This window comes from Lonchura striata, chromosome Z (genome assembly GCF_050655825.1).
Source record: "Lonchura striata isolate lonStrDom1 chromosome Z, ASM5065582v1, whole genome shotgun sequence".
Classification (NCBI taxonomy): domain Eukaryota; kingdom Metazoa; phylum Chordata; class Aves; order Passeriformes; family Estrildidae; genus Lonchura; species Lonchura striata.
The window spans coordinates 55,052,957-55,079,692 of record NC_140740.1 but is presented as its reverse complement, the minus strand read 5'-3'; the positions used below and the strand labels follow the sequence as shown (position 1 = coordinate 55,079,692).

General features: G+C 38.6%; 1 protein-coding gene across 4 annotated transcripts in view; it reads right to left on the bottom strand.

The window, feature by feature from the left end:
* The window catches only part of SNX18 (sorting nexin 18), a 98,309-nt gene that overhangs the window by 7,984 nt on the left and 63,589 nt on the right, over positions 1-26,736 (bottom strand). For 2 of the 4 annotated variants that reach the window (XR_014951673.1, XM_021553908.3), the window contains exon 2: positions 1-26,736. This exon is cut by the window's left edge. Coding sequence is in view for 1 of the 4 variants with exons in the window: in XM_021553908.3 (XP_021409583.1) it covers positions 26,681-26,736 (56 nt within the window). In the remaining 3 variants the exon portion in view is untranslated. The other 2 variants (XR_014951674.1, XR_014951675.1) reach the window with 1 other exon arrangement.

Below are 26,736 nucleotides of genomic sequence, written 5' to 3'. Positions count from 1 at the left end.
ATAGATGTTATTAACACACTGCTACAGTGCTCCCTCCCTTTCTTCTTCCTGTGGCACTCTTAGTTGTTTTTTTTTTCCCTCCCTCTTCTGACTCCATTTTTTCTTTTCTATATTTTGGTCGCAAGAGGAGAGTGGACTTTGGAAAAATGTCCAACTGCATTCACACATAACTATATCTGAGGAAAAAGACAAAAAAAAGACAAAATGGAGTTTTTACTCTTCCTAGAAATCAGTGACACTGAACAGGACCTGCACATGAATGCAGATGACAGTAGACAACCTGATCAGTTTAACCTGATCTGCAGCCCAGTGTTTTAGACCAAAGAGGGTAATCCTAGGCTCTAGTGGCTTAAGAAAGAAGTATTATCTCAATGCAGCATTAATGGGAGCAAAACGATATTGATTTTTTGATGCTGATGTCCATGTTTGTAGAGGTAGTTGAAATAGTAAAGGAACCTAAACTAGAGTGTTATAGTGAGGAAAGATATTTGAGGAAATCAAATTTCTCCCTCCTGTGAAGAAGATTAATAAGTCACAAATACATTGCATTTTGAGAAAATGACCAAAATCTGTCTTGATGATGGCCTGTGGTAGGTTAACAAGTAACCAAGGTAACAAAAAAAGCAGAGTGAATAGAAAATATTTCTGGTGCACAGCTTAAGTATTGAAAAAAAATACATGGGAACATAATTTTGCAGTTGTTTATTTGGAAGTCTTCAAATTAAGCCTTTAGATTAAACCTTGCTTACCTGAAGACATTTTAAGGCTTAACCAGACTTAAAGTCTGAAAAATTGTGAACTCAAGGACAGAGTAAAGTGTTGTCAAGCTGAAGTGCTGTGCTGAAAGAATGAAGTAAAAACAAATGCCAGCAGCCAAGCAAAGGGATCTACTTACCTCATCTCCTTGAGGAAGGGGGAAATGAATGGCTGGCCTATCCTGATGCCTGAGTACATCCTCATGGGCACAACACACGAATTCTCCTCTTCCTCGCCTCTACTTTCTCCCATTCCAACTGTCTCCTGTTTCTGGGTCCAGTGAAGGTAGGTACTGCCTGCTGGAACACGTGGACTGATGCAGTAGTGGGGTGATCATTTGGGCCTTCACTATTTCACACTTTGCTCTGACAAACAGGCTGGTGGCAAAGGTTCTCCTAAAATAATAGAGCCATTGTATACTCTACCTCTTGGAATCAGTCTATGGTGTAAGTGTTCTGACAGGCATTTTGGAGTCTAATCACAGCCACCTTAAATTTTAATGTTGGTCCCCGTGCATTTAGTCTCTGTCATAGCAGATGTTTTTTTCAAAGACTAGTGAAGTTTTGGTTTGGGAAGGAAGTTAAAGGCTTGGAAGGAAAGAGCAAATCTGGAAAGGTTGCCCTATACTTCCTTAGGCTTTGTTAACTAATGCTCTTTTTTGGAAGAGTCAAGTTCCATCTGACTGCAGCTGGGTGCCTGTGCAAAGCCCAGCAAAGACAGACCTCACAGTGCTGTGCTCCCTGAGAACAGCAGCTCTCCTACTGACCAATGACTTTTAGGTCATTCCCCATGTTTAAACAGAAGAAATCACTATTCCTTTTCAAAAGGAAATTACATTAGCATGAAAATGAACCTATCTAGCTCAGTGAGCAAGGCAGAGAAGTGCCTATGATACTGAAGAAAATTATTCTACGTGCTTTGTCCTGCATTTTCCCAGTATGTATACAGTTCACATTCTTGGAAAAATGAAGAAAATATGTTTCTCAACTCTGATTTCAAATTCCTAAAAGGCATTTTTATTGTATAACACCTAGCTGCTGTTTAGTCTCCTCAATGAAACAAGGACAGTATCCAAAGAAAAGGTATCCGTATCAGTGGAAATTACCAAAATAATTGATAAAGTGGCCAGAATCTCTGGGGATATGCAGGGTAATAAGCCTTTCCTTAATTAACTATTTTAGACTGTTAAACTGTCTAAGGTTTTTGGTTGAGGTTGTGGTTTTTTGGCTTTGTTTTTTCTTGGACAAAAATGTTGTGAAACATCCTGATGCTGTTTTTGGTATTGCTGTATTTCTAATCATAGAATGGTTTAGGCTGGGATGGGCCTTAAAGTTTCCTAATTCCACTGCCTCTACCATGGGCTGGGACAACTTTCACTAGACCAAGCTGCTCAGAGCCCACATGGTGAGTCCTGTATGCCCATCCTGAGCATTTTAATCAGGAAGTAAATGTTTGTATTAAATTAAATGATGGAAAATACAAATAAAACAAATTATTTAGTTTTAGAAAGCTCATTTTTCTTATTTGTATTTTGACACTACTATTTTGAATTATAATAGCTAAACTGTTACGGTGAAAACAATCAAAATTATTGCAATACAAAAAAATTATAGGTATACCAATAATTGCAACTTAAGAATCAAGTTACTTGACCCTTTCCCATTATAAAAATATGCAGTATCTTATAAGCATGATATATCATCAAAATAAGTAAAATCAGGTTTCAGAAATTTCATTAAACATTTAAATCGCAACTTAACAAAAATATTTTGAGCAAGAACAGATTTGTTGTGAGTTTTCTGCCTCAGCGTGGAATTTAAATTAGACTCAATTATTCAGTCATTTTATGCTTTTTAAGGCCATTAGATGATAATACCATTCCAGGAGAAACCTGTTTGCCAATCAATTAGAAAGACTCCTAATGGGTTGTATTAGAATGCATCCAATTATTTGGGTTACATTAGTATTGGCAAGAACCATGTATTTTAGGTACATATACAAAGTATTTATATATTTGAGGAATTATAGCAAGTGTAAGGACCTTAATTATACTAATAACTTGAAAATATTTTGAGTGTGACTTTTAGCTTTCAAATGTTAAAGGTAGACTAGCTTTCCCCTCTCAACTTCACAATAAATAGAGAATGAGTCATATTTGTGGTTGATTCTGCCTGAGATCTCTCTGTCATGAAACAAACTCCTTTCATTCCCCAGAATTTAGTGCTGGAAATTTTGCAGGAAAATATAAGCTTGCTTCATTTCTGCTAACTTCAGTTGAAGTTGATATACTAATGACTTACTAAACAAAAGGCATATTTTGTATTCCTGTGTTGATTAGAAGCGCATTCAAAGATTCAAGAATTGAAGAGAATTCAAGGATTCAAACTTGGCATCAGTCAGGAACATTAAGACAAGCAATTTAAATTTTGTCTATATGCTCCTCTTATTTCAGTTGAATTATTTCCACAGTTTTTACATCGTGTACAGAATGTGTAGATCTGTGATTTATCTGTGATCACTTGCTCTGAACAGGAGGAAGTAGAATAAGAGGTAGCTAAATATACCTATCAAGATTTTAGAAATCTAGCTTCTCATGGTAATTCACACTGATTTAGTCAATGTCTTTAGCTGAAGTTTATTCGTATGGAGACTTTTAGGCATGTCTTCAGTGCCTAAATATGAAGATCATCAGAGAACAATGGCTAAGTAAACACCTACACCTTATCTTTTGTTTCTCCCCAAAAACATTTCTTGACTGTGAATGATGATCCTCATCTTTGCCGACTTGACATAAAGATTTACATATTAATGATTTTAGAAAAATTTTTTGATGCTTATTTTTATTAAATCTGTGCAATTCAGCCATATTACAGTATCAGAAAAGTAGGAGAGCATGGAAAGTGAAGTGCTGCTATTAGAAGAACATAGGAGAAAGTGGTCTGAAAGCAAAGGTCCCTGTGAGGACTTAGCAACACCCCGGATGGGTGCCAGGACAGGGGCACAGGCTCAACTCATGTTTTTCAACTCATATTCTCACTTCCTCTTATGCAAATGGCCCCAGGGGGCAGTAAGCAGACAGCCAGTGGTGTGCAGTGGGATCCATCCCCTCCTTTTCCACAACAGTGGGAATAACCCACCTGTAATATAACAAGAGGTTATATTCCACACCTGCTCATGGTGGTCCATCCTTCTCCTTGCCTTAGTCATCCTGCTCAAATCTCACACCTAACTGCCTTTCTCCTGCTTGCTTAATGCCACAGAGTCCTTGCCTACAATTTTGACTTGCTTTAGTTGAATTTAACTGTCTTGATCTGTATATCCAGCTGTGGCTAGTTCCACTAGTGACTCTTTCAATGTGTGGTGGAGTAGTGCTGCAGTCTGATAGGCTGCTCATTGTCCAGAATTTTGAATACCAAGAGAATTCCTGAATACAAGAGTAAGGTCTCCTCAAGGGCATTAAAAGTGCAATAAGAGAGCATCTGTGGCCAGAGATACCCACATGTGTCTGAGTCTGTCCTAGTGGCAGTTCCTGACAGTTCCCCTTCCTTGCAATGAATCTGTTCACAGAATATAACCATGTTACATGCTCAACATTTTCTTTTTCATGTGTTTTTGGAAAATGCTATTTTATTTTATGTGATGACAACAGAAACATTTTGTCTGACTATCATAAGGCCTTTCAAGGCAAGAGAAAAAATTGTGGTGGTACTAGTGTGCATAAAACTTGTGTGACCTTGCTTGCAATATGCCTAAGATGGAGAATTACTAAGATTCAGGTTTTTTTAGTAACTCCATTATGTCAACATTTCCTGGTTGCATTAGTCATGGTTTCTCTTTCACTGAAACAAGACAGGTTGAGCAATTGGCCTCTTGCTCTTCCAGACAGCTGGAAAGATGATGCTACAAATTACATTAAATACGCTATTGCAGACCCTCTCTGTCCTCCATTCCCAAAGGGCTTGGTTTTCCCTTTGTTCCATGGGCACTTATGCTTTCCAATTTTATTTTTCACTCGTCTGATGAAGAAACAAAAAATGAAAGAGAAATACAGGGGAAAAAATATAGTGGGAAAAGTAATTGTCCCAGTCCTTAAATAATAAGGACCCCTCAAAGTGCACAAAGAATAAGGTAGTTCTTATCTATTATTATTTTAAGGTTATTTATTTCTGTAGGACTCTTGCTGACTTAAGAGGGATTTTACACTGATTAAAGATGACTGTCTGCATGATATTCACTTTTCCTGAAACTTGTACTCTTTTGCTTTATTCTAACATTTCAAGTTGATAACATGGACAGTTTGCAGATCTGCTGCTGCAACTCTATCTGAAGACCAAAACTGAGGAAGAAAGCAGCCAGATTTTATGAGTGGTAATTTCATATGTAGTTTGTTCATAAAAATGCCAACAAAAATAAATCTTTTATTGGCTTCTTTGGACTGAACTCCTATTGCTGGTATTTGTTCTCTCTTCCCATCCAGGAAAAATTACTTTTAAATTTCATTCCAAAAGCACAAGAACTTGTTGGTGCTTCTTTCTTTTTTTTTCTTTTTTTTATTTTTTCCAAAGACAAGTTCCATTTTCCTGTGTTAGCTGTCCAGAAGGATGTGTACTGGGGCCACCAAGTCCTGCCTGTACAATTATCAGTTCCACTGAAAGGTACTCATGGAACAAGGTCTCATGTCATCTGTGTCAGCATCAGAAGGAAGATGGAAAAGCTTGATTTAACACAAGGTCACGTCAGGAGTCTTGCAGACTGTGAGGCGTTCTCTTATGGGTTTTACTGTGCTGTGCTGGTTATGATCTGGGGCAGGTTTAGGGGCCATGGTATGATCTGTAGATACAAGCTATTGTAATTATAAAATCCAAATATCACTATTAGTGAATAATTTAAGTAACAGTTCCATTTGCTGATTGCATCTATGCTTGTATATCAATCATAACAGATTTTTAATGGCACAGAGGCCAATGCTCTTAGAATTCTGAGCTCATGGCTTGTTAACCCCACTTATATTTCTAAACATGATGGCCAAAACTGGAAGTAACCTTATCTAGGAGGTCTTGGGAGTCTGCTTGTTTTGTAAGACCAAAACCACACTGAGGGTGATCGTAATGATCTAACACCACTGAGTGTCACTGCCTAGGCAAATCCTACAACGCTGTTCAATTCCTTAGCACTGGCCTACTTAGCATGACTGTCTTCCCTGAGCTTCAGTGCAGTGCTAACCCCAGTGCACAGTGGTGCAGCTTGTGGCAGTACCATGTTATATCACTTTTCTGGGCAATGTTTCAGTTCCTGGACCTTATGTTAAAAGGAGTGTATAAGCCCCAAAATGTTAAGCCTCTTGCAAAGAGAGATTCTTCTCCTGAACACTGGAAGGCTCCACTGGAGAAGATAACAGCAAAGTTACAGCAGTGCCCTGTAGCTTGCAGCTGTACATTCCACTGTTCTGGCACTGTTGTATGAAAAAATAGCCCCATCTCCTGTGAGACTGCAAAGTCCCCAGAAAGATTTCCACATATAAAATCAATATGGGACACAATTCAACTGTTTACACCAGAAAAATACAGTGACTAAATGCTTAAACTGATAGTGGATGATAAGAGATTATAGAATCCCAGTGGCTTCACTGTCATATATAGCTTCCATCAATGAGTTGTGTTGGCCAATCTTTAAAAAATATATGTGTTCATATGTATAGTTTCATTTCCTGATTCTCTTTGCACTGAATTATTCTGCAGAACATGAAGGGAATGGCTTTAGTAGTGGCTGTGTTTATGAAACAAGCCATTAATAGACAGATCTGAGCTAGAGGATGTTGTGTGTGAAGGAAACAGGAGAGAAATGAGTGATCAGAGTGACTTTCATGACATCAGCATTGAGGAAGACAAGAACTGGCTTGCACCCTGTTTTTGAAAAGTATGACATCTGGGGAAACTGAGTCCTGTGAAATTACTCATTTTTATGGAAAAAACAGCTGACTGAAAACAAACAGAATTTAAGACTATGACCGCAGACATTCAGCATCTGACACAAAGTGCTGAGTAAGTGAAAAGATTTCTTTGCCAGCAAACAGGAACTGTTAACTAATCTACTGGCTTAGCTCTGATATATTTTTTAAAGAAATGTCAAAATTCTTGGGGTTTGTCTCCTGAAAGAAAGGTCTGATCCTACCATTACCTCCCATCCCAAGTGCTGTTGAGGCTACCTACCCTAAACTCAGTTTTTTAGCAAGGTGCACTTTCACCTGGCCAACTGAGTCCTTAAAACTGTTTTTTTTAACAGTAATTTTGTTCAGCTGGAAGAGAATAGACAGGGTAACTGCTGGAAGAAACAAGGAAAGGTTGATCTTTTCGTTGCAGAAAACTGAACTTAATGAGTAAGTACATCTGTACTATGATCTCACAATCCTGCTCATACAAATGAGGACCCACACTTAAAAATTAAGTACCGAGGACAGTCCTTCACTTCCTAGGGAATTCAGATTATTTCATCTCAGTGGAAGGACCCTGATTTATACACATTCAGCTCCTGATTCCATAATGGCTACTCTGTCATTAATTGGGATTTAATTTCAAAATAATTTTAAAAGTATGTTTTAAATATTCAGAACTAGTATTGCAGATAATCACATCCTTTTAGTGTGATTTGGAGCCTAGAAGAGGTATCTGGACAGCCTGATTAAATGATTTAAAGTTATTCAATGGAGATGGATGAATTATTAATAATGAATAATTAAGCTGTCCAACATGGAAATTTTTCTGCATAGAAATTGTACATTAAAAAATATTGTTATTGTTAGTTATTATTAATGTTAATGTTATTATTCATCCTGCCTTCACTTTTAAAAAGGCTTAAAATTTGGCCCTACCTACATTGGGCATTTCAAAAAGTGTGAAAGAAAACATCTTTTGTATCAGATTTACTGCCTAAATTGATTTTTCTTCCTTCTTCTTCTTCAAGATATTTTAAGGTAGCATGAACCAAAAAACGTCTGTGATTCTCAATGTGAAAGAAAGAAGTGAGAGAACACAAAAGTGTCCTCATGCAGACGTTAGGTCATGAGAGTTTGTGCTGGTTTATGCATTAACAGTTAAAACATAGGAAAGGCATCAATCTCTGTGTGCAGCTGCATATATTGAGCAATGTTTAACAAAAGCATAATGCACACTTTTCTGCTTCTCTGCAGAGAAGTGTGGCAGTGTTGAATTAACTGATAAATCAGTTCCTTGTTGCCTTTTATAAAACTGGGAGTGCTTTTGGAAGAAACAAGGTGTTTAAAAAGTTCTATCTGAAATAGCACAATTTGATTTTATTTTATTCTTTCATCTGCAGATGTCATAGTCTTTTCCATTGCATGGGAAAATACAGATCATTTAGAGGAAATTTAAGCATGCTGACAATTCGCTTGCCTTTCTGTTGCTGCTTGTGAACCTCATATTAATAGTCTACAGATCATAAACTAAAAATGGTAAACCAGGAGAGAGCATTGTAAAATGTTTTTAAATTACTTCTGTCATTTCATCAGTAGGATATAATGTCTGAGTTAAAATGAGGGAAAGAGTGCTCACTGTGACATACTTGTCACCAGTAAAGCTGTGGTGCTAATTCAGGAAGATTGCAATATTCACACTGAATGATACTGGGAGAGTAACATATCTGCCTTGACATTCCAGAGAATAACCACCAATTGTGATTATTCCTCCCAGACTGTACTGTAAACCATATGCTGGAACACTACACTTAGAAGTCAGGTCATGGTCTGCATGTCTGAAATAAAAATAATTTCAGCTGTTGCTGGTAGCCCATAATCTTGCTCGTTTTTCTTTACATCTGTGCTCTCCTGGGATTATTTTCATTACACCAAATAATCCAATTAGTCCATTACCTGCACTTAACATTTATCAAGGGAAAGTGACATATTGACTTGCGAGCATTACACAAATGGACAAAGCAGAAGGTGTCATTTGAACATTATTATTCCTTGGAAGTCAGGTTAGTTCTAAAATTCACAAGGCCTTTCCTTGTGTTTCCTTCTAAGTAAACAGCTTCATTTATAGAAAAATATGTTGTACGTGACAGGGACATAATATGTTTTAAAATTTCTCACTTGAGAAATTTTAAGATGTATGGAGGTGTAGTTCCCACAGATAGTTTAAAAAATAATGCTGTTTCTTCCATGTTATCATCAGTTTATCAATATATCCTGTGCACATTGAATCCATATATGATTTACAAACCTATGAAGACTGGGATAATTCCAGTAGCAATTTTAGAAGGTAGATATGTAACAAGTGCCATATTGGTGTAAAGGTCCATTATCCTGTGTCCTCCAGTGGCTAATATTGGATACCTATCCAAAATGTAAATCAAGAGAGGATGCATACACAAATTTCCTCATGTGATCCTAATATCTATGGTGGCTTTTTCTGCTGAATTTTTTTTAGTTGCTTCCTAAACAGATGTGATTTGTTTTTTTTTTTTTTTGCATAAGTTCCTGTGGTGCATGACTAAATAACTAGCACTTTGTTGAGATACTAAAAAAGAAACAAGTGTTATCCTAAATTTCATCATGGTATTAATAAGCATATCTATGTCTTTAATATATCTTCTGATTTGTTACTTTCCAGTCCCAGTCTGTATGGTCCTTCTGTATTTTCAGTCATCTGAATCTAGTCAGGATCTTATTTATAGGATAGCACTGTTTGTCTAAATGCATATTGAATGCATTTAGAGGGTGTGCCACCGTCAAAGCAGGTAATCCTAGTCATGGCTAGAAAATGAAGACACATCACAAACATATAAATTCAAGTGTAAAAAAATGTGTTTGCTGATAGAGATGCCTTACTGGCTAATCCAAATTATCTAACTTGCTCTGCAAAACGATCCCTCTGCTCCCCAGATGAAGTATCTGTAAAGAATGCTTTGCTTAATTGCTGAGCACACATTAAAATTGGCAGAAAACATGCTTTGCTGTCATTTTCCAGCTGAGCTTGAATACTAAACTGAGTTCCAGTGACACCACTGTTCAGCACAAGGCCATTGCCAGCAATAACCTTGTATTAAGATGAAATGTTTATTCTCAAATACAATTACAGACTACACATGATTGCTCTCTGCACATGCATTTCCAGTGGTATGGTAACTACTTGTTTCCCGCTTGGTGTTATTTCTGCTTCGGCTGCTTGGCTCTTGCTTACACTCCTACAGCCAGGCTGCCAGGGGCAGAAAGACCAACTCCAGATCTCAGAGACAGATGTGCTTTTGTCAGTCTAATCAATGAGCAAGGTGGAAGGCAGAGCCTCTGTCTTGTGCTGTGGCTCATGGGGCTGTCATTTACTTTGCTACCTCTGAAAGACCTCTGAAAGTTCTTGAGTAGAAGTGCATTTTCTAACTCAATTATCCAGCATCCCAGATGGAAAAGACCTTAAAAGCCCAGACCATGCAAAGAAGATGTAATCTGAAAGGAAATCTTGTTCACATGGCACATTAACCTGTGCATCTTTCTGAATTTTGCCTTATTTATGACCCAATGCATGCAGTATTTTTTGATGCCTAAATAAAGATTTATCTCTATTTCTGGGTCAGAGTGGATAATATAGGAAGCCCTTTTGTTGGAACAAGAAAGACTTAGCTGTCACCTAAGCTATTGGCAGCTCTCAAGCAGTTCACTTGGGATTCCCACCCAGGACTCAGTTAATACCTGTTTGTGTGGCTATGTTGATCTCCTCGGCACTGGGAAGAAGCAAGCCCAAGGATGCAGTGAGCCTGGGAATGTTGTGAGGCTGGAGATGTGGTGAGACTGGGGATGTGGTGTGTGTCCAGTGCCAAACCCTGGACAATGCAACAGAGTCTGGCTATGTACTGGCTGCAATCCAGTCACCTGAACAGCTCTAAACCCTGCATTTTTCTTTTAAGTAGCTCTCCAGGTTCTCCCAGTAATGTCTTCAGTAATCACTTGCCATCTTGCACCTCTGATTCTGTGTCTCTTACTGACGTGATAAATTCTGTAGGGTTAAGATGGGTAGGGTCAAACTTTGCAAAGTTTGTGGCCCTGTCCTACAGAACAAGGATCAATGGCTGCCCTTATGGCTGTGTGCTGGCATCAAGGCAGAGGCTGCCCATGTGCTGTCCCACTCAGGAGCTTGGAAGATCCAGTTAGTCCTATAGGATGTGAAAGTAGATGTTGAGTATTCCTGTCTTACTGCAAGGAAATTGAGTCACGCAACTGTCAGGACACATCATTTCATTTGATCGTATCTCTGTTCCTGACAATTTCCTCCAGATATTTACCATCCGGAATGCTAAAAAAAAACCACCACATTTCCTCATTTATCATGCATATTTGTTTGTTCTAGATTCCTGACATGGAGACTTCTGCTGTCTTAATTTGCTTAGGTAATAGTATTATACACACTTTCTGCACAGCTTTTTTTTGGTAAGTATTTTGTTAATATTACTTGTTGTGCATTTGGCCTTCACTTCCAATGACACCAATAACAAACATGAATACATAAACCCTTATAAAATAATGTAAATAAAATTTCTATTTTTTGTTTGTTGTCAAATATTTGAATTATTCAAGTTGAAAGAAGAATATCAAAATACAAAAAATGTATCAGACAACAGCAAGATAGGGGAAGGAGGATTCTCCTGAGTTTATAACTGGGCACTGCAAAGTAGGTGAAGAAGGTCTCAAGTGAAAAGGAGAAATCTTAACCTAAAAAGGTTAACATTCTTTCTAGTTGGTGACTCAAAATGTCTCTGTAATCTGATACTTAATTTAATCCCTCAATTTTTCTTTTTTCTTTTTTTTCAAGAAAGGTAGGAAAAGGGTAAAAAATATTGTTTTTTCACTTAAAAAATATTTGAAATGGTGTCTTTTGGATGACTTTTGTTTATAAAAAATTAAATGTTATATATTTAAAAACACTGCTGTTGCATGCAGGAACAACTAAGAGTGGATATATTGCAACACTTTAGTGGGCTGTTTTCCTTGGAAAAAAAATGGCACTAGACTATAAAAATTGTTTTCACACTCGTAAGGCAAACAGTAAGCCTATACAGAAATTTTTGTAAAATCTGTGTGACTTAGTGCAGCTTTCTCATTTTTTGCAGGGCCAGTGAAGTGGGGCAGCAGGAATAAAACATTGAAATTCTTAAATATAGAATCAAATTACAGAAAAGAGAAAAATTTATCCTAAATTTAGGTGGATCTTTTTCATGTGGTTTGCTTTAACTTGCTGTGTAGAGTACAAGACACCTTGGTAGAATGGTTACTAATGTTGTGATTTGCTTTATGTATTTGTTTCATGCACTCCACATTCTTTAGTTTATTTCACTCTGTTCCATCTGAAGTTTTGATGTTTATAGTGTGGAAGCAGGTAAATATGGAAAATAGGTGCAAGATTATGTAGAAAGGCGGAGAAAAAATGAATTGATGTGGAGAAAGTAATCCATGCACTGTATTAAGAGTCTACTTACAGAAAAGTCACTGTAGGTTTGATTTGGTTTGAAAGCTCCTTTCTCTAACTCCAGGCAGGTACAGCTTTGAATGGGACAAAAGTGGAAACAAAGTATTTAATATTCAAGCTTTTAATTGGGAAGTTAGAGTCCTGAGCCTGAGCTCAGTTTTGTCATGTATCTACTGACAATGACAAGGCACAAAAAGGTCACCTCGAGCAGAGTGCTGGTTTCATCATCAGTTTAGGCTGACCTCAGATGTCTCTGCTGGCTTAGACTTGGTCAGAGAGGCACTGCCACCACTCCTGGTAGCTTTGCTTTCCTCTTGCCCCACTTCTTCCCATGTGCTGCAACAAGTCAGGGAACTAATTTTCTGTTTTATGTAAACTATATGGTTGAAGTTGGGGCAAATGTTGTGGTTGTCATAATCAAATAAGAACACTGGTTATGAAGCTGAAATTTTTCTTTTTTATGAATGTTTTCAATGAATCACATTCACATCACAATGTTCAAATATAAGAGGTTTCTGAGGAGGCAACTCCCTGAAGTGTGGGAAAAAAGCAAGGAATATATAGATGTACATAGGAAGTTGGTAGAAAAAGTAAGAGGAAGGAAAGAATAGCTAAAATAAGCATGGAATGAATAAGGAGGAAATAATATGAAGTTGTGTGTAGATAACCTAATGCCTCAAGAGAAAACAGGAAGAATAATACCAGAGAAAAAATGGCAAGCACTAAAAAAGTAATAGAAAAAGGTCACTGTTGAGTGTCTGTAAGCAAAACCACAAAAACATGCTATTTGGAGATAGTGGTAGAAGCATGTAATAAAGTAATGGTTGATGTGTGACAAACTGATTTCTTTTGTTTCCATATATTCACAATGGAGGGAAATGGATACTGTTCTACCAGTAGTATCTACATACGATCATTTTTTAAAATTCTGTTTCCTTTGTGAACTTCAGAGAATTATAATCAGCTTTTGACAGGATCATCATCTCTCAGACTGCAACATAATTTGAGCAACAAAACCACTTCATAATGAAGCATAAAGGCTGGAGGTTTCAGGCCAAAGGAAAATGACCTGTGGGTAAGAGACAGGCACATGCAGGCTGGCAGCTTGACACATGGGTGGAAACTGTAATGACATCAGCCTTTTTTCCCAAGAAGTCAATAGGTGACAGATGTTGCATGTGAATGTCATTTCCCCAGGGAGGAAATAGAAAGGGTGAAATAAACTGAGTTCACAGCAAAGAAATTAAAATCATGAGGTGGTACATCAACACTTTAGATTAAAATACATGTAGAAAGTAGCTGTTCCCATAGGGAAGATGTGAGTTGGATGGAGCCTGGCAATGAAGCAAGAATCTAAGACAATGTCCTTAATATAGAATAGGCTCCAAAGAATCTTGGTTGTGCATACCATCCTCATGATGATATGCTCAATGCTCTTTGAAAAGTAAATTTTCAGCACAGACACTTCATGTAATCACATAGTTGTACATTGTCCTAAAAATACACCCTGTACATGTCAATTTTTGAATGTTAGTTAGAAAAGCCCACATCAGGGCTTAAGTATAGTACCTATGCTAGAAAATATGGAGAATAAAAGACTTACTCTAATTAATTTACATTATATCAACATGCAGAAGTTGACTCAGCTCTGTCTCTTTGCACAGCTCAGTATCTGGTTTGCTCTGCACCTTTTGATAATATGTTTATTACCCAAGAATAGAGGTGATTGCTGACTGAAGATGAGATATTTCACAACAGGTATTACTGCCCTGTTCCTCCACTCCTAAACTCCTAAACTGAGTTTCTGTTGACATTGTGGTGCACATTCAATAAAACTATTGCATTTTCCACATTAGAGATATTCTCCAATCTTTCCCATAATTTGTTAATCTTCTGTCATTTCCACTGGCAGAGTGTTACTGCATAGCAGGATACTCTCTGGGGTAATAATGAAACTTTCAGAAAATGTTTATGTTAAGCAGCTCAAGCTTTTAGGAAAATTCACAAGTCTCCAGACTGTACAGACATTCACAGATTTTCCATAGCTTATGATATGCTAAAGTTTGGTTCACAGTGTTTTGTTGGTTTTTTTAGATTTGAGATTAAATTAAAGTAGCTGGTGATTCCCAGTAACTATCCAAAATGCCTGCAAGTTTAAAGATAGCCTCACAGAATCTGGGAGAACTCATGTGTGAGAGAGGGGGCAAGAGTGAAAGGAATGTATAAATAAACTCTGGAGTGCTTTTGACAGCTCAAAAATTTGAAGAATGCTGACTGTCACAGCAGTAGAAATTAAACCTGCAGTTGGGTTCCTACTTGTGAGGTTTAAAAACCCAAATGGAATTAATAATTTTCCTACCCTATTCTATCTGAAGACCACAAAAAATAAAACAGTAACACATCCATCTCCTTCCACTGTGACAGTTGCTGTTCAATGCTTTCAATGCTCCAGCAGTACATACATCACAGCACTTTGTGATGACTCTGTGCACACAGCAGCAGCAGCTGGGCTACAGTCCTTGGGATGCTTTCATCATTAGGCAGCATGACATTGCCTAAGCCAGCACCTGGGAGAGGAGCAGGATGCTACTGAATACAGCTCTTGCTGGTGCAAAGGCATAAGAACAGACAAGCAGACATTGCATCTGCAGCCCTGTGACTATGGGTAGGTGATTAATTCACACTGGTACAGCTGGATGATTTATCACCCCAAAACAACATTAATTATTGCTTTTCCTATAGCTGGTACCATGGCTGCATACATAGTTAATGATGATGTACATGGTGTTCTTGATTCTGGTCAGTCAAATGAATGAAAGATACCCAGCCTGTACAGGACAACCCATTATATCCTGTCTTACACTCAGCCTTTTGTGCCATCCTTTGCCTCACCAAAGAAACTGGAGCCATCTGATTTCAATCCTAGGGAAATACAAGGGAGTAAATCAAAGTAACTTGGATTTACTGGTTCCTTACTCTAGATTTATTCTACTTTGTACTTATAAGATTACAAGTACATTTTACTTTATTTACTAATCAAAATAAAGATTTTAAAAGGAAAATGCAGCACTGACAAAGTGACTTCTGAAGTTCATTTGTAAAGGATTCTGGAAAATGTGATTACAAAAGCCTCTAGCCAAAAAGCTTTATAGTCAAGTGCTGACCACAAAGTCTGCCATCCAAAGTCTTCTCTCAGAGTAGCATAAATCTAGTTTAATACCCATGGTTTGGTGGAGCTACTCCAGTTTTACATAGCAGTAACTGGGAAGTGAATCTAGATATTTACCTTTAATTTTGTTCAAAAATGGGAAAATAGAAAAATGTATGCTTTTGACAGGGAGTCCCACAGGAATTCAGAGGGTCATCACATTGAATAATTTTTCCAATTGTTCCCCATGACTTCCCACAAAACAAACAAAAAACAAACCCACAACAACAACAAAAATAACAAAAACAGCAGTAGTTCAGTTGCTCAGTGTTGTGTCAGCTCAGCTGTCAAGAGAAAAATAATGCAGATTTTCCTGATGTACACATGAACATAGGTGTGAAACATTTGCAGTATGAGACATTTTGATAACTTGCTGTACAGTAGTATTGTGGAGAAGAAATAGTTATTTTCAAAGGATTTTTAAGTGTGTAGGTGAATTATGACAGCCATCATATTTGTAATCATTGTAAAAAGTCTTAATTAAGAAGTTAATAGCAGAACGGAACGTATGCACTCTTTGATCTTTGCAAAGACTGAAGGCTCAGGTATAGATTGCAGTGCAAAGGCACAGTGCTGAGGGGTTCTGTGATCAACATCTAGTACCCAGGATGTGGTTAGAAGCTCAGCATCCTCCAGAGTGGTGCATTAAGTGTAAGTGTCTGTATAAGGACTTACCCATGATTAACTCCATGTGTGGACACTCCCATTCCAAAATAGTGGGTGGAAGTCCTTAAGCTGGAGAAGCATTGTATCCCTCTCAGTATTATCCTTGGCCATGACCCCAGTGATGGTTCTGGGGACATCTGCTGAGGAAGCTGAGGACAAACTGGCAAATGAAACAAGGATTGCCTCCCCAGACAACAGAGAGGGCCCATAGTCTGGGGTGCTCTCTGAAACAAAGCCCTGGCATGATTGCTTTTACATGCAGCAGTATGGCAGGCTTCGCCTGGAAGGAAAATTGGAATCAGCTGTGTCAACATATGCCATAAATAGAATACTTTTCTAAGGAAAATAGCCAGCAAAAACAGAGTACAGTATTCTTCAGCCCAATATTTGCATACTGCTAATGCCAGAAAAAAGTGTTAAAAGGGACAATGGGAGAGGATAATTCTACTTAGAAGAACAAAGCATTAAGAAGGATATTAGAGTTCTACAAACTTGTGCAAAGAAAAAAGTATTCATGACAATAGATGAAAATTCTATGGCAGCATTATGGTTATTTGGAATAGCTTGAATCACTATAATCCTGAAGAGTCTAGCTGGGAATACACCCACTTGGCAATTTGCCAAGAGGAGTGTATCTATCTCAAAATGCTTAAAGGAGGTAGTTTATAAAACTGATTGAGAAAGAGACTGAAGAGTTTTATTAGAATCTCTTTCTTCTCCTAAGACTGTGGAATGTAACTGACAGATTCCCAAAGGAAAGACACAGCTCAGCCCAGTACACTGGCATTGGCAGGACTGTTTGGCTGTAACCTTCCTGAGTTTAGTGCTTGCAGCATGCATTATTGGCTGTTTTAGTCACCATTTGTAGAGTGACACTTGGTCAAGCAGCTGAGAACACCTTAGAGCAGCTGTGCCGTGTTGCTATGGGAATGCTTGCTGCGGTGTAGGGAAGTGAAGGGCAAGGTCACATCATTTTGAGAGGCTCTTTGTCTGATTGCAATACTGAGGTCTACGCATCCATAAATTTTTCCTTTCCTGTGTTTCAGGGTGAGACATACACAAAACAAATAGGCTGTTTTATTGAAATATTTTCATAGGGAATAACATTTCTGTTTCCCCCAAGCACCGTAGAGAAACAGGCGCTACTTAAAAAAATAAGGCAAGCAGATTACTGAGCTTGTCTTACTCTTCTTTCTCAAGTAGTTTTATCAGCTCTCTGCATGCATATCAAAAAAGGAGTTGTTACTCTTTGTAAATAGATTGTTTTTATTGTGCTGAGCAGCAGAAGAGAAATGTGGATTTGCAGGGAAGGCAGGGAAAGGGCAGTCAGCCTACCAGTGGTGCTGATGCTGACTGATATCAAGGGCCACTTTCTTACAGCTCTTGTGGCAGTCTTGAAAACCTTATTCTTTTGGTAGAGCAGCCACAGTATTACTTAGTTATAAAGATAATAATAACCTATGTTGAATTCAGTATGCTGTGATTAAGTGTAGCCAAATCATCATTCATTTTAAATAACTCACCTTTTTATCCAACTCCATCTGCTTGGCAGTTAAACACATAAAAAAGGCAATTCCAGCCACCTGTTCATCACTTGTAGTGTTTTACTAATACAGTGCATTTAGATATTTTAGTGTTTAGATTTGAACAGTCCATGCAAAGTTTTACTATTTGTGAGTGCTTTAGCACCATCAGAGGCACATGGTGCCATTTTGATTTACTCTGTGTGTGGGTGTGTGAATGGGGAATGAGCAGCTGGAGTCAGACCCCTGGGCTTGTGTGTCCATGGGGCCAGCAACTGGGGCAAATGAGTGTGTGCAAGTGAGTTTGGGATCACTAGAAGGTGTCAGGTGGGACCTGCTGGTGAGTAGATTAAATGGACTGGGGGCCACTCTGGGGCAAGTTTCTCCTTCTTGTTACTGGAACAGGTGCTAAGACTTTCATCTGATATTACCAGATATAGCTTGTATTTATAATGCTGTACTTATTAAAGTGGTTTATTTCTAATTTTTGTTCCATGCAGAGATTTTTGATATATGGTTAACAGGAAATTCATAGAAAAGGGACAACAGCTTTAAACTGAAAGAAGAAAAATTTGGATTAGTTTTAGGAAGAAATTCTTTACTGTGAGTGTGGTGAGACACTGCAACAGGTTGCCCAGAGAAGTTTTGTATGTCTCACTCCTGGAAGTGTTCAAGGCCCCATTGAGTGGGGCTTTGAGCAACATGGTTTAGTAGGAAGGAAGTGTCCCTGCCCATGGAAGGGGAGTTGAAATTAGAAGATTTTCACAATCCTTTACAATTCAAACAATTCTATCATTCTATGATCCAGTGGCTGTTATTCCTAAGTGTCAAAACTAGCAGAGAAAAAAAAGCACCTGCTGAAATCAGGTGAAGAGACCTAAGGAATATTTTCTAGATAATAGGAAGAGAAGGTTAATCCATAAGTGAATGCATTTTATTTTAAGATGTGTTTTTTTCGAGGCTTGATGTAATTTTTTCGAACCTCTGGTGACACAGAATCACAGAACAGTCTGAGCTGGAAGGATCATCAAGTCCAACTCAAAGGCAAATGAGTTGGGAGTGTGAATACAGAAATCAGACCCACAACTTTGGCACTATTAGCACCCATCCTCTAATTTACTAAACTAATCCCAGTGTAGTTGATGGAAATGATCTCATTTTTGCATGGTTTGAGCTAATGCATGGTTTCAGCAATAAATGACAGAGTAGAAAGAGACAAGTTTTGGATGTATTTCACTTCCTAATGTGGCCAAGGTAGATTATGTCTAAAATATATTTCTCTTCACTAGTGCTATAAAGAAGCCCAGGATTCTTTGTTCATCTGAAGATCTACTCATTCAACTTCCCTTGGAGGAAGAAATTTACATTTCATGCCATGTCTTTAGTGAATCTTAAGAGGTAGCACATACAGAATTTGATAACAGCCATGGAAGATATCATAATGGAAGTCAGATTTCTTGGTTTTATTAAGATCTGAAAAAAGTATATCAATCCTGAATTATACTAGATTTTCTAAACTGTATAGCTGTATGAATATGTTTGACCTCCTTTCTTTATTTTTTTCTTGTTTTTTTCTTTTTTTGTTTTTTTTTTTTCTTTTTTTGCATATCATAGAATTTCTTTACAATGTCCAACAAACATATGTCTTTACTAGGCTCATTAGGAGTCCCAAATATTTTTGTTAAAAATAAATTAGAGTTTGTAATGAAACTGTATTTTAATTTGACATCTACAATTTTTCCTAGGGAAAAAAGCCTTTTAAACCTAGTTAAACTTTATTTTCTGGAAGGCATTTTCTGTTGTGACCCTAGCTACTAGAAATTTTTCTGGCTAGATATTGAATTTGCATAATATTAATTGGTCCATCTGTATTTGATTGGTAACACAATGGGGCCCTTTAGAGTAGCTATTATTTCAGCCTGACTGTATTTAATATTTTACTGTGGCAATTCCCAGTGTGAAACAATGACTATGCTTATGAAACACTTGGCTTATATTCTGTGCTTTAGAGAATGCACAGAGAAACATCGTGCTCATAACAAGAAGCCACATCAAGAGAGGTTCATGCTAATCATAGCCAGAATACATTTACAATGTAATAGCAAAGATAATCCTAGGTACAGGAATGGATATCATCCAATGCTCTTGGAAAACTCTTACCTTGTGATGCAGTTGGTATTGGAGTGTTTCACACAGTTAGCAGCAGTTTACAGCACAGCATGGAAGCCTCGCAAGAATGAGATGTCTCAAACCTGGCAGTTCACCAGCTGGCAATAAGCAGCATTCTCTCCTTTACAGTTAATTTGTCCCTGCATCTGAACGCACTGATTTCTTGTCATCTTCACAGTAATGTCTCTAAGGTGCTGGGTTAATCTTAGATTTTATGAAAGCTAACACATTGGGGATACTTGGCTAAGTGTGTCTGCAAAACTTCCATGAGAGATCAGAGAATCATAGAATGGTTTCAGCTGGAAGGGACTTAAATATCACCCATTTTCTGTTTTGCCACCACAGGCAGGGATGTCACACACTAGGTCAGGTTGCCCAGGGCCCCATCCAGCCTGGCCTTGAATATTTCCAGGGATGGGTCATCCACAATGTCTCTGGGAAACATGTTCCATTGCCTCACCATCTTTCAAGTAAATAATTTCTTCCTGATATCTAATCCAAATCTCTCTTTTTTTGATTTAAAATAGCTCTCTTTTGGTTTTTTTTTATCACTATCTGCCCACGTAAAAAGTTCCTCTTCCTTTTTTTCATAAGCCCCCTTTAAGTACTAAAAAACCTCAACAAGTTGGCCCCAGAGCCTTCTCTCTTTCAGGCTGAACAACCTCAACTCTCTCAGCCAGTCTTCAGAGGCCTGTTCTAGCCCTCTGATCATCTTGGTGGCCTTGTCTATGCCCTTCTTGTATTGGCAGCCCCAAAGCTGGATACAGCACTCTGGGTGCAGTCTCACAGGGGCAGGACAGAGGGCAGAATCCCCTCCCTTGACCTGCTGCTCATGCATGCAGTGCATGGATGCTGGTGCTTTGGAGACAGCCCAGGACATGTTTGGCTTTCTAGACTGTGAGGGCCCATGGATGGATCATGTCCAGCCTTTCTCACCCACCAGCACCTCCAAGTCCTCATGAGCAGGGCTGCTTTCAGTAACTTCTCCAGTCTGTGCCCATGTCTGGGATTGCCCCAACCCAGGTGCAGCACTTTGCACATGGCCTGGTAAAACTTAATGCGATTCTCATTAGCCCATTTCTTAAGCTTGTCCAGGTCCTTCTGGACTGTGTCCTGTTCTTCTATTGTCAGCTGCTGTCATGGTTTGACACTGGCACAATGCCAGTCCCCCATGAAAATGTGATCCCTCCCTTGAATGCTGTGAAGTGGAATCTAGAACAGAGCAAAGCAGGCCCAAGCTTAATAACAGAAAAAAACTTTATTAAGCTACTACTACAAAAGAAAAGAGAAAACTAAAGAAGGGAAAAAAAAACACACAAAGATCAAATTAAAACCTTGCAAAGCATTCCTCCCCCCACCACCCAGCTCCAACAAACCACAGTGAGACACAATCTGGACCCCAATCAAGTTTCCACCCTCCAGACAATCGATACTCAGTCCATCGAGGGAACAGAGTCTCTCCTGTGCCACAGACCCCCCCATCCTGTGTTTCCATGTCACACATGGCACTGCCTGGAGAAAAGTTTGCCATGGTGACCCTTCTCCTTTCCATGCATAGTGCTCTCACCACTAAATGCATGGATGGACAGACTGCTTTTAGGATTTTTCCTTTCAAGGATGCCCTGCCAAGAGGGGAGAAAACAACAGTTCAGTTTTTCATTGTTTGGGACCACAGTCCCCCCCATTTTCCCCTGGGGCCGAGGGCTCAAGAACAGAGATCTTCTTCTCTTCTCTTTCCTTTCCAGGACAAGGGGGCGCCACCACAAACGCCCTAACCTTTTCTCTGTTCACTCCACTTTTGTCTTTTTCCCAGCTGAAGCAGGTCTCTTGACTCACTGGCATCCTCCCAAAACACAGTCCTTCTTGGAGGAGAAGATTGGTTCAGGTTGTGGCTAACACGAAAAAGTCCAGCCAAAAGCCACTCCTTGTCCCCCTCCCATCTAGAATTCCTCCTTCTAACATCCCAGGGTCCAAGGTGTCCCTCTTCCTCTCTTTCAAACCAAGGAGGGGAAGGAAAAAATTCACAAAGCTTTCATTTCTCAAGGAAGGGTTAAAGGTCCGAACTCCCAGGATGGCTCAATGCCCAGACTCCGGCAACTCCCACGCACTGGGTACCTTGCAGCTCCCCCCGCTCCTCCTTCCTCGCGGTGGAATTGCTGACAGGATTGCCACTGTCTCTTTCTCTCTCCCTCTCGGGAGAGAAACTCTGGGGGGAGATGGAGACATCCCAGATTTCTTCCACCCTTCCATCTGCAGGGGCCAGCCCGGTTCCAGTCCTTCCACCACACTTGGGACTACCTTTCTCAGGCCATGGGGCTTCCCCTCCCACACCCAGCTCGTTGCTGGGCAGGGGAGGTTTGCACTGCAGCTGACCGGAACCAAAGAGAGTGAGTTCCCCTGGGAATTCTGCTTTTAACCCCTCTGTGTTCTCAGAGGCGTGTCCACCTTCAATTGGTCAATATCTAAATTGACCTCTTCCTTACGGAAAAAATTCTCTTTCCGTGTCAAACCACGACAGCTGCACATGTCAGTTTGGTGTCATCTGCAAACCTACTGAGGGTGCAGTTGATCCCACTGCCCGTGTTGCTGATAAAGACACTAAAAGGTACCAGTCTCAAGATGGAGCCCTGAGGGGCACCACTCATCACAAGCCCCCACCTGGACACACAGCCATAGACCACAGTTCTCTGACTGTGTCCATACAGCCAGTTCCTTGTCCACCTTTCCTAGTTCACCTCTCAAACCCATGTGTCTCCAATTTAGAGATTAGGGTATTCTTTGGGACCACATCAAAAAACCTTAACTAAGTCCAGGTAGATGGTGTTGGTTGGTCAATGGATGGTTGGTTTTTCTACTCACAAAAACAGGGTTACTATTTTTCACATGTGTTAGCAATTATTTCAAAAACTGCAGTTAATTCTGTATTGCCCAAAATACAAACAACAGTGGAGAGTAAAATAATCTCTCCTTGTTTCCTTCTACACTTACAAGGGCTTGTGACATAAGTTGGTTTTATTTAAGTTGGCCCAAAGATTTGTTCACTAAGACGTTGGTTTAATTCCATGTTTTATGTTCACAAGAATGCCACCGTACCAGACTCTGTGACCCAGGAAGGCAGGACTGGATCTATCATGCTCCAAGACCTCTTTCATTTGGGTTTCTCTAAGTTTTTAACTAAAACATATCAATCTCTTACATATTTGGTTCCTGGCAAATGTGTATTTCTGGCTGGAGTATTGAAAGTTGCAGAGTTTTCCTTTTAGAAATGTAACTGTAGCAGTTTCCAAGGAAATCATTTGCTCATAAAACTCATCAGGGAAAAGACAGTAGTACCTAATGTGTTCACACATCTTTCAGCTGGTGTATGTATTAACAATTTGTTTGAGGAGGAGATTTTGTTTCTCTGTTTATCATGTGCTGTTTTTCCTCCAAATTGTTCATGTGTTTATCAGATTTCCTCTTGTGTTGCATATATATGATTTTTTCACTTGTGTTGCATATATATGATTGTTCAAACACAAGCTTAGGCTTTTCTATTTTGAAGACCAGGTTAGGCATGCATTTAAAGCCTGGTTGGTGCTGGATCTGAATTTGTGCCCTAGCTCAGAACACTCTAGTTCAGAAATAACCTTGGATAAAATCAGTTTTTGGAGGCTCAGCTACTTTACAATGAAGTAGAATTAGTCCTGCTATTTCTGGCATAGAAATGGAAGAGTCATGTCCTTTCCTTTCTTGTTTTGCTCCTTTCCAACATTACTGCAATACCTGAGTTTCCCAGAAACATCATGACTGCTTCCAAGCTCTGGCAATGTGTGGTAGGGAAGTGTGTAAATTTTTGGTTTCTATGTAGAGGATAAAGAAGGCTCCAAGACTCTATCAAACAGTTAGCATGACACACAGAAAGTTTGTTAGGGAGTCCTGAAACTAAAACTTGGTCTGCATGACTAACTTATGCTAACATAGATACGTTTTTTTTCCCCATATAATCACAGAATCATCAGTGCTGGAAAAGACCCTCAAGATCACCTATCCTACCATAATCACCCTAAACCCATGTGCCATATCCAGAGGCCTCTTGAAACACTTCCAGAAGTGGTGACTCCTCCACTTCTGCACTAGCAGCCCAGGACAGATTTGTCATCATTCAGGTGGCTTCCTAATTGGTGTCAAAGGTACAGACAGGGTGTGGACAACAGTCTATGTTTAGTGATTAAGCCATGCCACTTCTTGCCTACTTCAAATACTGAATGTAGAACAGGCCCTAAAAAAAGCCCACATCTCTTGGCAAAAAAGTATGAGCCAAGATGACAAAGAAGAAAAATTGTCTCTAGCTATCAAAATAAAAAAGCAAGGCTTTTAAAAACTTTAACTGGTGATGAGCAATTTTCAGTATTACAAGAGCATTTCAACTCATTGTAAGTGTTTCAGATAAATGTGAGAGGCAGAGGGAAAAACAAGTGAAATAAAAACAATATTCCAATAGTATTTTGTTTTGTAAAGAATACTCAAGGAATCTTTATACAAGAAACTTTTCAATGAATTTAAAAAATGGGGTTATTAATGAAACAGACAATTTTTATTCTTTGATGTTTGAAGAATACTAGTGTATAAAAATGTACATATTGGAGAGAATTATTTTTAGTGCTCATCCTGAAGAAAACAAAGCTCTAATATAATCTTACAGAAAGTGAAGTTATAGAAAAAGCAGAGTTAGGACCTTCTCAGAAGTGCACTGCCAGAGCACAATGGGCAAAAAGCAAATATCCAAATGGTGGTTGGATTTAAAGGAACAAGAAATCCTTGTCATGAAAGCAATTAAGCATTGGAACACATTCCCAGAAGAGCCATGAAATTTCTCTCCTTGGACATTATTAAAGCTCAGCTGATAACACCTTATACTTTCAGAGATTTCCTTGCACCTGCATTAGACTAGCTAGCACATTTTTACTTTTTTAGACCTAAATGTGACTTCTTAGGTTACCCAGCATAACCCAAAAGATGGAGGCAAGGATGCAGGCAGAAGCTTGGGTATAACCCTATGTTTACTGGATCTCTGTCTTTGAAGAGTAGGGTTTGCCATCATGCAAAGCCTCCTCTGCTGCCAGGAACTTGTGAGTTAGACTGAATATCTTTTTTGATGTGTAAATTTCTTATTTCTTATTTTATTTAAAATTCTATAGCTATTGTAATTCTTCATGATAAAATTAATTATATTTTAACAGTATCTTAGTGTTAGTCTTTTGAGGAGAAAAAGCTGCTTTGATTTGAAATAGTTTTTTTTTCCTTTGAGGCACAAAATGGTAAAAAAAAGAAGGTAAACTACATGGCAGAACAGTTCTCATTCTTTTTTGTCAGCTTCAATTTAGAGACTGCTTTGTATGCTTTTTTACCTTCAAAAATAAGCAGTTAGGATGCTGCATATTTTAAACATTTTCTAGCAGGAGAAGGGAGGAAATTGAACTGGAAATAGAGAATGAGGCAAACAAAAAAAAGATTAAGAAGAAAACCCAAGATATTATACTTTTTTTCAAATCCTTAAGAAATTCTTTTTGCTAGGATACTTACAAAATATATCCTTTTGAAGAATTACATTTGTGAATATGTAAGAATATGAAAGAATTACATTTGTGAATATTTTATGAAAGGGGATCTTAGATTAAACCCTGTTGAAATATTAATTGGAAAGATTTCAACCAGCTCTGACAAATAGCTTTTTGCTTCATTGTGTTCATTAGAGTCTGTTTTGTTATCTAATCAGCAAAAGCAGTGAAACGGATTCCATTAACATGCCAGGAAGGCAAAGAGGGAATAATTCAGTGCTGGGATGCTAAACACAAGTGCTGCCTGGAAACATATCTACAAAAGTAACTTGCTAAATTCATGGTAATGGTCTGTATTTAAAAATAAAAAGGAGTTATCTCCTGTTGCAAGTAACATCAATTTTCCTTATAGAGGTCACTTATCAAAGTGTTTGGCCACGGTCCCCTGCTGTTCAGCAGCAAATCTCTGGAAGAATACTTTGTCAGGCCTAGGAATATATGGTGTCTAGATCCCTGATTCCTGCTTTTGTTAGGCTTAAAGCTAAATTGCTGCCAGCCCTTTCCAATCACAACCTACTGTAGTGTACCGGCAGAACTCTAAGAATGTGGTTTAAAAGCCAGAAAAACTGGAAAGGATGACAGACACAAGTTTAGGGGCAGATCTGACATCTGAACTCACTGGTACCACAACCTTTGCAGAGAAAAAAATTCAGGTCTTAGTCAGCCACAGTTAAACACAATATAACAAAATCTTTCCCCTGCATGTTTACTTGAGTGCCTTGCTGGGTAGCAAACACTTCAATGAGTGTTTGGAATTTGTGATAAAGTACATTTTAGACAGATTCACATTCAGATAAAGGTAGGTATATTCACATAGAATATTCTTCCTTCTTATCTGTGTGATTAATGATGCAGGGATAAAATATGCTGTGTCTTGAATGATTCCCAAAGGAACTAAGAGACTTGCAGGAAACCAGCAAGGGAAATGTGCATCAGCTCTAAGCTATGCATGATGTTTCCCTCTGAATCAAATAGCTGAAAGTGTACTTAAAAGGGTTTTCCTTGGGGAATTTTATGAATAAGAATGAGGATTCTAGGCAGCTTATCTTAGAAGGAAAATGCTCTGTCGTGGACAGGAAGAAATAATATTTACTTTTACTTCTTTGGATTTGATACTCTGGTTCTTATGGCTTATTTCACTTGGAATTTTATTGAGCTTTTAACTGCAGGAAAACAATTTCACAGTTAGCACTAAACATACACAGAATTTTAGAAAGGAAGGGTAACGGTTATCTCTTACCTCTGTACAAAATCCTTTTGAAGTCAGTCCTTCTCGCTGTTATAATCTTAAAGCTTTTCCTCTGAGATCATAAGCATTTTCTTGAAGAGACAAGCCTGCAGTT